Genomic DNA, 12,951 nt, shown 5'->3' with positions numbered 1-12,951 from the left:
CCTCTGGGTTTTCTGATCTCTGTGTAAATCTTTTTGTATTGTACAGAACTTCATGCCAGGGGAGGCAATACAAACACATATTTAGATTTGTTTGTGACACCAGATGAATTAAAAGTTTGCAAAGATATTTGATCTAAAGGCTTTGGAAGCACAAAGGGGCATGTCAATTTCTTCCTTTCTTATTCCTGGGCAAAGTATTTTTTAGTTTGATGTATTTGTTGATTTTATACAACTATGGATGTTTTTAGACATCTTTGCAAGTGCTTTTGCATTTCAGCCCAAGCCATGAGAGAATAAAATCTGCATTTCTGTGCAATTAGCCTCCACTGCATGGTTGCTGGGTTTTAGAAACCAGCACACAAAATGCCTCAAATGTAGGGGAAGGTGAAGTCATGGGATTAGAATGCATGTAAACACCTATTATTATCCATCCTAAGTGGTCAGCCTTTCATCTCTGTAAACCTTGTTCCATCTGGAAACTTCAGATTCAGACTCTTGAGTTCAGACTTCAAAGGAAAAATGCCAAGGGCTGCATCAGGCCATTCAGTGAACATGCAAACCCTAAGCAATAAGCTCTTATCTGCATGTGTCAGAAATACACACACACAGTCTTGTGCCGTGGTGTACCTGTTTGGCTCAGTTTGACATAAATAAGTCTGAGAACATGGGATTGAAAACAGAGCAGTGGGGAAGAGTTGATGGGGAGCAAACAGGGAAGAGAGACATTTTATTTGAAATCTCTCTACTGGCTCAAAATGAGGAAGAACCGGGTTGCAAACAGCACCGGGGAATGGGTAACCCAGATAAAGGGGAGAAGATGAGGCTTTTTACTTAACTATAATATCATTGTATTGTATTTCAATAGGGCCTTTCAGTTGTAAGGATCCTAAAGTGCTACCACGTAGGCACTGTACGCCGTGGGCCTGCTCAGTACATGCCACTCCCATTGACTTCAGTTACAGCTGTGGGTGCTCAGCACCTTTGAAAATCAAGCCCAAGGTTCATATAGTACTATATATACACAGCACCACTCTTTGCATAAATGCAGTCACCTCTGTGGTGTCAGCTGATCTAATGTGGATATCAATGTCACCACCACAGCCTGTCTAAAGAGGGCATGGGCTGGAAGGCTATGACTGAGGAGCAGTCAGAACAGGAACTGATACACTGCAGCAAGCAGTCAGCTGCTCTGAAGTCTGCAAGCTGGGGGAGATCCAGGTGACTATAGCTCTGCAACTCATCTTTGATCCTGCCACTGGTCTTTACTGTCTCTTCTGTATCACTATGGTGCCTCTGCCACCGCTGCCCCACAGCGTTAGGTTACTCCCCCAAACCAGTGCTGGCTTCTTACAGTGCAAAGAAAAGATCAGACGGAACATTGTCTCAGGAAACTAAAGTCAAATCTGGCTAGTGGATTCTCGGAAGAAATGCAGATTCCGGCATGACTTTAAAGTGCCACCAAGTGCTTTATTCATGCCTCTGAAATGTTTCCTAGATGCAGCATCTTCATATTTTAATTCCTTATTATAAAGCATATTAGAGCATGCATTAGTGCTAAGTGCTTAACATCAGATGCTCTGACAAGGTGTTTCAAAGTGACGTTGCAAGGGGCAGATATTGTTAAAATAATGTATTGTGCACGTTTAATGGGAGCAATTATCAAGAGTACTATTACAAGCTATATAAAACTTAACAAAGAATGAGAAAGCCCTGTGCTTAGAAATGGTATTTTAATGGAAACTCTTATCCCAATGTCTATCTTGTGAGCTCTAGGCTATTTTTCTTCAGTTTCCACCGGCATCGTTCAAAAGCAAACAAACTAGAGCTTGCTTGTAGGCTACGCAGTTAGTGCTCTGTAATGCCATATGGGAAACCTGCCTTCCACATCCAGTCTCTTTCTTCGCCAGGTTTTAGCAGTGACTTCTTTGAGCAACTAGTGAGGTAGCACTAAAAGGGCCTATTCAGCCAGAAGGATGCAGGGTAGGGAAAGAGGCTACTGAATGCTCCAAGTGGGATACTGAGGACCACCTGGGGACAAGTACACTCAAGCAATGGATAGTCACAATAGGCAAAGGATCACGTTCACTTACATGGACCTTGCTATGATTAGAACTCAATAAGGTGCAAACATTAGGGTCATATTAGTGTTCAGGTTAATGGCTAGTGGCTACAGTTGCATGAGACTGTTCTGGGCGTCTGGTTATGTCAAGCCATCACACTGATATTTTACTAAGTATTATCTCCCAGTTTTCTTGGCTTGATTTGGTAGGAGGCACTGCCACCATGGCTCACAACTTCCCTCCCCCCTTAATCACAGGTCAGCAGCCCAGCGTCAGGGATAGCTTGCCTGTTCCTCTGAAATCCTCAAAACATTTCAGACCAATGTGACTCTCCAGTCAGTTGTGGTTTGCAAAGCTAGTGGTCTCTTGCCTCAGCGCTCCTGCGGATTCCAAATCCATGGCTTCCAGATTAGGGCAGGGTCTGCCACTTGCTGTCTCCTGCCTGTTCTACTGTGAACTGTGAATGTCTGGTTTGCGGGATAATTTATCTCCTGTCATCCTGCCAATTATCTTAGTAACATTGCTTTTTTTCCCTTTGGCTTGGCAACTAGATGTCCCTTGGGAAAATGATATCTTTAATTCCTCAGACAGTTACCAATGTGGGCACCATCTCTCTGTCTCCATTTATTTTACCCTGGTTTCTTTGTCCTCAACCCTTCTCCCACATTGTTTGGAGATTGTTTTCAAGGTTCATCATAAACACTGAAGATACATCGATGGTAGATGTTACCCTGTAATTAAAAGCATAAAGCAAAGAGAGCCAGCACTGTTTTAAAGGGCAGGCTAAGAAGGGGAAGGATTCTCCACTGCTTAGGCAGTAGGCTAGGACCCTGGAGACCTGGGGTCAAGTCCCTGCTCTGTCAGAGACTCTTTGTGTGACCTTGGACAAGCCACTTAGACTTTCTGTGCCTCATATTCCTTTCTGTAAAATGGAGATATTAGTACTTGCCAACCTCACAGGGGTGTTGTGAGGCTAGATACATAAAAGGTTGTGAGGTGCTCATATACTGGGCCACATAAGTAACTTAGATAGATAGAAAAGTAGAGAAAATGAAGGGAACGTATGTGTTAGGAAGGAATTCAAAAGCCATCAATTACACATTGCCAAATTCTCCCCCCACACAACTTCAGTGGCAGCTGCCAGGTTATACTGTATTGTACTGGGCACCAGCTCATGTGTGTACACTGCTAGCACTCTATTGGTTGGAAAGTTAGACATGCATGTGTGTGCTGTAATAACACCCAGTAATGGAGACCCTCCCACGGGACATGACCCCTAATAGCTAACGAAGATTCTCCTTTTTGCCTGAAGAGTAAGGGCCTATGTTTCTGAAGCAGAATATCCTTTGTTCTGTCCCTGCTGATGACCATGAAGATGACATGGCTGCAGAATTGCTCTTGCAACCGAGCACAATTACTGAGCATGGATTTGCTGAATGCTTTGTGGGAGGATGGTTTCTTACCTCCTGCTTTGGTGCAGGCTCCCAGCAGGTTGACCACGTTCAGATGGTGTCCTATGTGGATGAGGATCTTCAGCTCGGACATTAAAGCCTTGCACTCATTTGTAGTTGCGCATTCTGCTTAAGATAAACAGGACAAAGCCATCTTTACACAACAGGATATTTGTAACAGGACACAGAAAATCCTGTTTATACTTGAAAACAAAACCCACCGAGGTTACTTGTGCTATCTCTGCCTCTCAGACTCCTAAATAGATAAGAACTCATCCGCCTGCTGTGACCTTTCTGCAATGGAATAACACTTTGCCCTCTGGGTGTCTCTTGTCTTCTCTACAGTGGGTCACCATGGATTATTATCCTGCAGTAGAACCTCTCTAATGCTACCTAGATACTGGGAGAACCTTTGCAAAGAACTAAATTTTGCAAATTTAGCAAGTGAACAAACACATCCAAAAAAGCAAGGAGATAATGCAAGAGAAAATGTTTTTTTTCAGTGCTTGTTGGTGATTGCAGTTTAGTAGCAACTCTCTGCAATAATACTTCACAGGATCTACTTTTCAGAGGTGCTCAGCTCTCACCACTCCAAGTAATGGGAGCACATCTGAAAGTCAGGCCCCATAGTGTGCTACTCAGTGTACCCCAGAACTTTTTGTAAAATAACCAAGTCTCGGTCATATGAGACCTCACTACAGTGCTGTCGCTGGTATTAAATCATCCTTAACAAGTGGGCAGAGTGGCCATGTCTGTGTGTGAGTTGTAAAGTATGTGAAACACAGACTAACAAGATTCTGTTGTATTTCACAAAGTCAGGAGAGGGACCATAGCTCCTGAGTACTAGGCCTTGTCTGAGTTACATGGACATTTCCTCAGTATTGATCCTGCTTCTGACACCATATATTTTCCATATGGTTGGCACTGTAACTAGTGATTGTCTACTATCATCTTTGTATCATTTTCATGATTAAAACAAACAAAACAAAAAGGGGTGGATAATGCTGGGTTGTTGCGTGTTTCCTACCACTGCTCGCAGTCTGCGTGTCTGACGGTTGGGGGTTAGCTTTAGAGCTCAGTGAATAACTTATAACAAATCATTTATTTTGACAAACTTAGCCTCTTTTTCTGGTTGCAGAATTGTCTATGAACAGATTTCCCAGCATCTTTGCATTTCTTATGCCTCATAAAGAGTTTTAACTCCATTGACTTCAGTGGAGTTCAACCTGATTTACATGGCTTTGAGATGGGAACCAGGCCCAATAACATTTAAATTGAACATCATCTGAAATTCTTTATGACAATCTATTACATTTACATTCTGCCTTCTATTTTGAAGGAGATACCAACAAGCTTCATGGAATTTACATTCATGGAATCACTGTAATGCTGCCACCTCTAGGGCCTTCTCCTTTCTGAATGAATAGATTCTCACCAGAGGTTCTAGTTTATTGATGGCTGCATTCATGGTGGGGATGGCATTTTGGGTGGTGATGGGGGGCCATGGATGAAGCAAGAAGGATGCAGCAGCAGCCAGGAGGAAGGTGTAAGGCACTGCCAGAAGACTTCTTGGGCAGGGTTAGCTGGGAGGCAGCCTGCGGAAAACTGTGTGGGGTGGAGGAGCCAGGGGAGAGTTGGGTCAATCAAGGGCCTTTGGGAACTTCAGCTCACGTCTTGAAGAGGGGTGTAGAGTGGGACAAACAACAGCAGAGAGAGGGGGATCTGAAGACCTCATTGGCCCAGTGCAGGTCCAGAGAAGGTACAGAAAGCTGGTACTGGCAAGTAGCGGAAATCTGGCACTGAGGGGAGGGGTGGGTAGTGGAGGAGCAGGAGAGGCAGCTGGCAACAAAAGCCACATTGTAAAGCTGAAGGTGTTAACACCATTACACAGCAACACTATACGGCAGTTTGGGCTAGCGAGTGTAGCCCCACCCAAAGAAAATCACTTGTATATTTGAAAAGAAACCAAGTGACCAGTTAAAACCCACAAACCCATGCACCCAACATGCCAGATGATGTATTTATTCACAAACTGTCTGCAGAGGCTTTGTATGTAAATGTCATTTGGAAACAACATATGCTCCAAGTTCACCGGCCCCCTCCCTGCCTGGCTGGATGGTAAAAGCATTCCTTCATTTTAATAACTGCAAGAAAGTTGTCCCTAATTCACTCCCTTGGCAGCGCTCCTTTTCAACCCCTTGAACTGTTCCACATCTGGAAGGGCTGGGATCGATGGTTTCGACACAATTTCAGACTAATGCAATTACAGTCTGTAATCTGTTTCCCTCCTAACCCCACAGACATGGAGGATGCTGTTTTCCTCCTCTAGGAATATAAGGCTACATCAGGGGCATAGCGTGGAGCCCACTTGTCATTTCCCACACGTTGACATCCCCTGTATGATGACTAATTGTCCCATGTGGCAAATCCATTCCCTTCCAAACCCAATGTCCTCAGGACTGGTTTAGAGCTGAGCACTGGAAACCTTGTTACCCACGTGTGTCCAGAGGAACTGTCTGAAAGCTCTCAGAGAAATGTACCTTTAAGCATTTTAACGGCAACTGTTTTGCAGGTTGAAGATTTATCGATACCAAAAGCAGATGCCTCCACGACCTTCCCGAAAGCACCGTGACCCAGTGTTTTACCTAGAGAAGAAAGAGTCAAGAATGAGCCGTAGGGGGCTGAGGATAGTCTGCATCAGCTAAGAGAGAAACATGCATTAATCTTAGCTTTGCAAAAAATATAGGACACCAGAGCCCAGGCACAGCATAGATGAAGAGTCAATAATAGATGTATGTACACGTGATCTGCCCACAATACAGTATGTAATATACTTCCCAGCTAAAAATGGCTTTAAACTGGAGTTGAGGCTGACATAAGAGAAAGGTAAAAACATTACGTGCAATTATCCCCAAATCAACCCTTCCCAACCCAGAGTTCAGGTTGAAAGAGAAATCCAAAGATATTAAGGACGGAAATGCACAGCGAGGGCACCTAAAGAATGTCCACTCTCCCACTCTGCAGTTATTGACATGTACTCAACTTTAACTTCACGGCAATGTAGCTTTTATCTGGAAGCTGCTTGTTTTGAATTATTAAAAATGTCAGATATGAACACTATACAAGAAACACAAAGAGAATGGTCCCATTTGGGTTTTCCCCCTAGCCACTAGAACAGGGGTTCTCAAACTAGGGGTCAGGATGCAAGGTTATTACATGGGGGGTCGCGAGCTGTTAGCCTTCACCCCAAAACTCGCTTTGCCTCCAGCATTTATAATGGTGTTAAATATATTAAAAAGTCTTTTTCATTTATAAGGGGGGTCACACTCAGAGGCTTGGTATGTGAAAGGGGTCATCAGTAGAAAAGTTTAAGAACCACTGGACTAGAAGATATATAGTGTGCATCTTTAAATCTTTATTTGATTTGAACAGTTAGGGTCATTTTTACCAGGACACTCTGACTGCTTCCCCTGCTCTGGAGCTGCACTAAGCAGGCAGAGCAAACTGGCCAGTTTCCCCCAGCTCCTGCCACCCACATTCCTCTGAAATCCCGTGCCTACCCCTACACTTCCCTGAACACACACCATTTCCTCCTCCCTCTGCTGCTACATGCCCCCCCCCAGACCAGTTTTCCCCTCCCTCCTAGTCTCTAAATTCCCCTGCTGGCCCCCAGGATTCCCCCCTCCCCCCGAGTAGATTTTGTTCAATGGGTAGGTTCTGAAAAGAATTTTAAACATTAATCATAATTTTTTGGTCAGTTTCTCTTAATGGAAAGTTGTTTTCCGTCAACAAGGTGAATAACGTTCTTCTACAAACTATTTCATGAAGACCCGCCTTCTTTCAAAATATCTGCCTTCTTCCCTGGGGGAAGAGGGTGGCTGCCAATCCTGCCAAGGGACACTGCCTTCCTTGAGGACATCTTGGTTTCACTTCCACTGAGAACAACGGCAAATGATAGCCATTTTGTAAGATGCCATCTGTATTTTCGAAGGAGACCTTTAGCACCACTCCCATGGAGAACAATCCTTGACTCTGGAACCACTGTCAATTCTCCTCCAAGGATGGAAGAGCACTGGCCATGGGGGCTAGGGTAGCCTCTGTCATCTGCTATGGTCCAACATTCAAGGCCATAGGATATCACCATCCTTGACATTAATAATGTCTGTACTGCTTACCAAGCCGCAGCCTGTCTCTTGGAAACTCCCATTTACTGCTGTCATATGGCAGACGGTCACACTGCTCGTCAAGGGGCATTTCCTCTGGGTCCATTATGATTGACAGGTATCCTGTTTTAATATCTGTGGCATCCGGCTAAAAACAGGAAAATAACCAATTCACAGGCTGTAACTTGAGAGAAAGGTGTGATCTAGTGGAATTTGCGTAGGCTTGGGTACCAGGCCTCTCTGAGTTCTAGTCCTGGTTCTGACACTAACACCCATCTGTGGCTTTTGAACATATCTTGGCAACACCATGCCTCAATTTATTCATCAGTAAAATGGGGAAAATAACACTTATCTATGCTGGCCTTACGTGTGTGTTGATTGGATTAACTAATTAATGCTTGTAAAATTCCTTGAAGATGTAAAGTCCCTTAATATCATTAGTCTCTACATACATTAGAGAAACCCAACACTGCTACTACTTGTGGGAAATCCTTGAGATTAAAGCAACATTTTTGAGTGCCTTGTTGGACAGCTCTCCAATTCCTTAACAACTCAAGGCATCGTGCTTTAGAAACAGGCTTACGTGTCAACATGGGTGCCACTGAGGGGAAAAGTCTGATTTGGGCTCCCCTTATGGCCACTTTATGCAGGTGTAAATGATGACACAAGATCTATTGGGTCTAGCACCTCTGCTGTCCTGGAGAGAGACAGAGTAAACTTGAACTTGAATGATTCTTCCCAGTTCTGTTGTAAATGTGGTGAACACTCATACAAATTACAGAAGATCAACATTAAGACTGTGGTTTGGGCTGCATCCAAACAAGAGAACTAGCATCTTGTACCATATTTTTTGTTTATGTAAGCAAGAAAGAACAACCCTAAATATGATTTACTTTATCAAATACTCCTTGGACCTAATTTAGGGCCCACTTCTTTGGAGTCTCAGGAGAGAGGCCAAGGAGTAAATGAGCCATCGAAACATAATGAACTTTTGTGGTTTGAGCCCAGCTTGAGAGCAAACAACAGACTGTAACATCCTACAACAATACTTAAACCAGCGCTCCCTTCACTAACTACATTTTAGGGAAAACCTTATTTGAGATGGGCTGAAACCAGAACTGTAAGGGGTTTAGGATTTGAATGCCTGTCTCCAAACATTCTTGGATGCTTCTGAATCCATGTTAGATCCACAAGAGAAAGGGGCCTGTTTTCCTGATCTGATTGGATGCTGACCAAGATGGCAGAAATCTCATAAGTACAGCTGATCTCACAAGATGTCAAGTAATTAATCAAGAGGAATGTTGGCCTGAAATTTCACGAGAACAGCTCATACAGTTTTGTCACCATCTGTCCCAGGTCGACCTCAATCCTGAACTCTGAAGCTTAGTCTTAACTGGATCCAAGCCCAGAGCTCAGCTCTAGTCCATTTCAATTCCATGTACAATATGGAAGCTCTCTTACTTTTCTCATTTTCCGAATGAAAAGGGTCAGAAGAAGCCAAAAAAGGGTAGCTGCTAGACCAGTGCAGACCAAAATGATAACTTCAATATTGGACTTTTCTTCAGAGCCTGTAAATTAAATGCATCGGATTTAAATTCAGTGCGAAAATTAAATTATAAATAAATAATAAAACGTGTAATTCCATCAACCATGCTTCCTTTCAGAAAAATGGTAGCCATGAAATGCCATGACATGTGGTGGGAGCCTTTTCATTCACTTGCTGTAGGCAAGGATATAGGAAACCATCTCTAACCAAGAGACACAGAGACAATGGTTTGGCAGAGGTGGGCAGGATATCCACTGAGTGCCATTACTTTATATTATCAATGCCAAGTGTTCAAAGTATGATACTATGGTTCTCAACCTATGGATCATGAACAGGTGTCATGGGTTGCAATCACGCTGTTCTTTTCCTATGGCTAATTGGAAGGTGGTCCCAGCTAACTCTTGGCTAAATCGGAGGGAACCTTAAGGAGATTCCAGTGTGAAAAGGCTGGGAACTCTGTATTATATGATTCCCCATGAAACATTCAAGTTATATTGACCATATCTCACTTTGTGTAGCATATGTTGTGTCTGTGATAGAGTTGTTATCAGGGTGTTCCAGACATGAAGACATATTGACCTGCTTCAGGTCCTATGTCTTTATGTGACCATGTAAACTTCCTGGAACCTCAAAGGGGATTCACTTTGAGTTTTGAGCAAGGGATTAAGTCAGTTCCTACTTTATCCAAGCCTGCCCTGTATCTGTGTGTGGAGTGGGGGTGGGGGTTGAGGGCGTGGGGGCTGTATAATGTCTTTTCCCCAAATTAAGCCTGTTTCACCAAGCTTGTGCATGAGCTTGTGAACTCACCTTGTATTTTAATAAATGCTGAAGTGCTGTCATTGCCCATTTCATTGGAAGCCCTACACTCATAGAGGCCTTCATCATCTTTTTTCACTCGTTCGATGACCAGGGTGTTATTTTCCATGGAAATTCCTGTGTTAGAGGGATACAGTTTCATTTGATTGCAGAATATATTTGTCAAGAAAGAATGTCCAACAGGAGCTGTGTTGAAAATGGCCTCAATGGCCACTGCAGCCCTGCTCTGGTACCTCCAGTAGCAGCCACAAGAGATCTTCTAGTGCTGGTATGTTATATTCACCTTTGTTTGCGGTACCATGCTGCAAACCCCTCCCTGGCCACCTGCTCTCAATGCACTTGTCATGTTAACTCCACAGTGACAACTTTGCAGCCTGTGCAGAACAGGTGTATTTTATTCATGCAGCCTGATACTGCTCCCATGGAAGGCAATGGGGGCATGACTGGGCCCAGAATGAGCTCACTGGGACAAATGCTGCTCTCCGTTGCACCTGCAAAACTCCCAGCAGGATTTGCCTCTCCCCTTCCCAGCCCAAGAATTGCACTGCATTTGAGGAGATGTCATTAGAACATATTAAATACAACTCTCTTATTAACCCAATATGCTTTTCAGGCCAGGCCGGAGGGGCACAGAGGGGCTGCACCTCACTGGGTGAGGAGTTCAAACTGAGTCCCCACCCACACACCTGGAGCTTATGAGCGACTGTATTGCCTGCTAAGGCACAATGCCTCTCCAAGAAGTGACCCCTCTCCTCCTCTGTGGAGGACTGTACCTACCTGGCACAATGTAGTGCTCAGTAGGAAAAGGAATTATGTAGATTGATCCAAGGTGGCCTGGCCAGGGCATAATGGGATACAATGAAGGAAAGGAAAACTGAGGCTAAATGTCAGTGAGACAGCAATGTCTAAGACTACAGCACTGCCTCCCAAGGGAAACGATGAGCACCCTGTCTCTTGAGACATTTAAAATGGGGACAAAGCCCTGAAGAACCCACTATTTGGCTCAATCTTGCATTCATGAGGGAGGAGATGGCCTACATGTGGCCTAACTCAGCCTTCGCTAGCTTCAATTTCTCTGATTCGGTGACACACGATTCCAAGCTCATTTGGTTTACTAAGAAGATGCCATTAACAGAACAGGGGAAATACATTGGGCCTTGAGTCCAAAGGTTTTAAGTTTGCAGTGTGTTCTGCCCATGAATTCTGTTGTTAACAAGAGCTGTGCACATAACTCACCATGCACAGCACTGAAATATTTACCCTGAGGTGGTTTTTTCAGATATATTTTTTATGTGTTCATCAGTTGGATGAGTTACATGCTTGCCTCTCGAATTATTTATAAAACTTCACTAGCTGTTAAGAGCTTCTGCTCAGAACGGTCTGATCTGAGTTATGGAGGATTCTAGATTTCCTAACCCGAGAAGCAAAATTAAAGTGAGAGGAACCAGTTACTAACATTGGTTTCTCCATGACATAAAGGGTATTTCAGGATAGAGGGGCCAGGAAAGAATTCCAAGCTCAGGCAAACATTCCAAGCCTGGGGCAGCACTGCCCGTGTGTGTGTTGGCTGAGCTGACAGCTGTTTCTCATCATTGTTTTATGCTGAGGGAAATAAAGACACAGTATATTATGCCCTGCAGCCGGCTAAGTGATCCTTAGTGGAGACACTACCATTGACTTCAACAAGCTCCAGATCAGGCCTTAAGAACATCCAGCAGTTCAGGCTCACATTTTTAGATACTGCTTAGCAAGCGGTGAAGCGCCCTGCTTTTTGTACGCATAAAGAACCATCTTGGACATGCCTGATGGGCAGCTGGGTGCTCAGCACCTTGATTTCCCTTGCCAGTGTCAGTTCTGCACATATATGGTCAATTCTGCAGGCACAAGCAGTGGCATGTGCAAAACTGGGCACGTATAATCAAGCACTGGTTTGAAGCTAGTTGGTTATTTTGGCCTCTGTAATCCCATTTGCAAATCACATCAGCAGCCAGGTCTAGATAATGTGGTCTGAGTCATTTACAGCGTCCTGGGTTGATAGCATTTGGCACTCATCACGCACTGCTGTTAACAACTCCACCAAATGCCAGGCAGGGGAGAATCCGGGACCAACACGGCTTGCAAATCTGTGAACACGTTACCATTGTTTCCCTTTCGGCACCTGTTGTGGTCCACACTCACCTGAAGCAGGTGAAATGGGGTAGCCATTTTTCCACCACGCAATATGAGGCGTTGGGGTTCCATTTACTCTGCACTCCAGCATGATCTTGCCACTGATGTTAACCTCCCGGTCTGCGAGGTTCTGCATAATATGTGGCACTGCCTTTGCTGCATTCACAAAGGAAAACAACACACCATCAGTCTGAGGGCAGGTCTATACTTAAAATGCGACAGCAGCGCAACTGCCCTGGAGGCGCTTCAGTGAAGAAGCTACGGGAGAACCTCTGCCATGGGCACAGTTAATCCACCTCCCAGAGAGGTGGTAGCTATGTTGATGGGAGAAGCCCTCCTGTCAGCATAGCCCTGTCTACACTGGGGCTTTGGTCGGTATAAGAGCATCACTCAGGGGAGTGGGTTTTTCACACCCCTGAGCGATGTAATTATACCAATGTAAAGCTATAGTGTAGACCTGGCCTTAAGGAGGCATCTTCTAAAGACTTACATTTTCATCGGCACATAAAGGCCTTGCCCTAATGTGTTGGCTGCAGAAAGGTTTATTAATGAAAAAGGTGTGTGGTGAGCAAAACCAACAAACAGAGCATGTCTTTCATTAGGAATGGGCAAATTCATTTTGCTGAATTTCAAACCCACTAAGGGTATGTCTACACTACCTGCTGGATCGGCCGGCAGTGATCGATCCAGTGGGGATCGATTTATCGATTTTGTCTCATCTAGACGTGATAAATTGACTCCTGTAC

At 44.3% G+C, this 12,951-nt stretch overlaps 1 protein-coding gene across 2 annotated transcripts in view; it reads right to left on the bottom strand.

Moving 5' to 3' along the window:
- LOC140917713 (vascular endothelial growth factor receptor kdr-like) overlaps positions 1-12,951 on the bottom strand; it is a 182,627-nt gene that overhangs the window by 35,444 nt on the left and 134,232 nt on the right. The window contains exons 14-19 of one of the 2 annotated variants that reach the window (XM_073361074.2): positions 12,215-12,361; positions 10,028-10,153; positions 9,136-9,242; positions 7,687-7,822; positions 6,052-6,156; positions 3,524-3,640 (exon numbers count right to left, since the gene is read on the bottom strand). In XM_073361074.2, coding sequence (XP_073217175.1) covers positions 3,524-3,640; positions 6,052-6,156; positions 7,687-7,822; positions 9,136-9,242; positions 10,028-10,153; positions 12,215-12,361 — 738 coding nt within the window. The remainder of the gene's footprint in view (positions 1-3,523; positions 3,641-6,051; positions 6,157-7,686; positions 7,823-9,135; positions 9,243-10,027; positions 10,154-12,214; positions 12,362-12,951) is intronic. The other variant, XM_073361075.2, reaches the window with a different exon arrangement.

The sequence above is a fragment of the Lepidochelys kempii genome, chromosome 9 (assembly GCF_965140285.1).
Source record: "Lepidochelys kempii isolate rLepKem1 chromosome 9, rLepKem1.hap1, whole genome shotgun sequence".
NCBI lineage: Eukaryota > Metazoa > Chordata > Testudines > Cheloniidae > Lepidochelys > Lepidochelys kempii.
The sequence above is the reverse complement of the archived record's forward strand: the minus strand, read 5'-3'. Positions and strand labels throughout refer to the sequence as shown.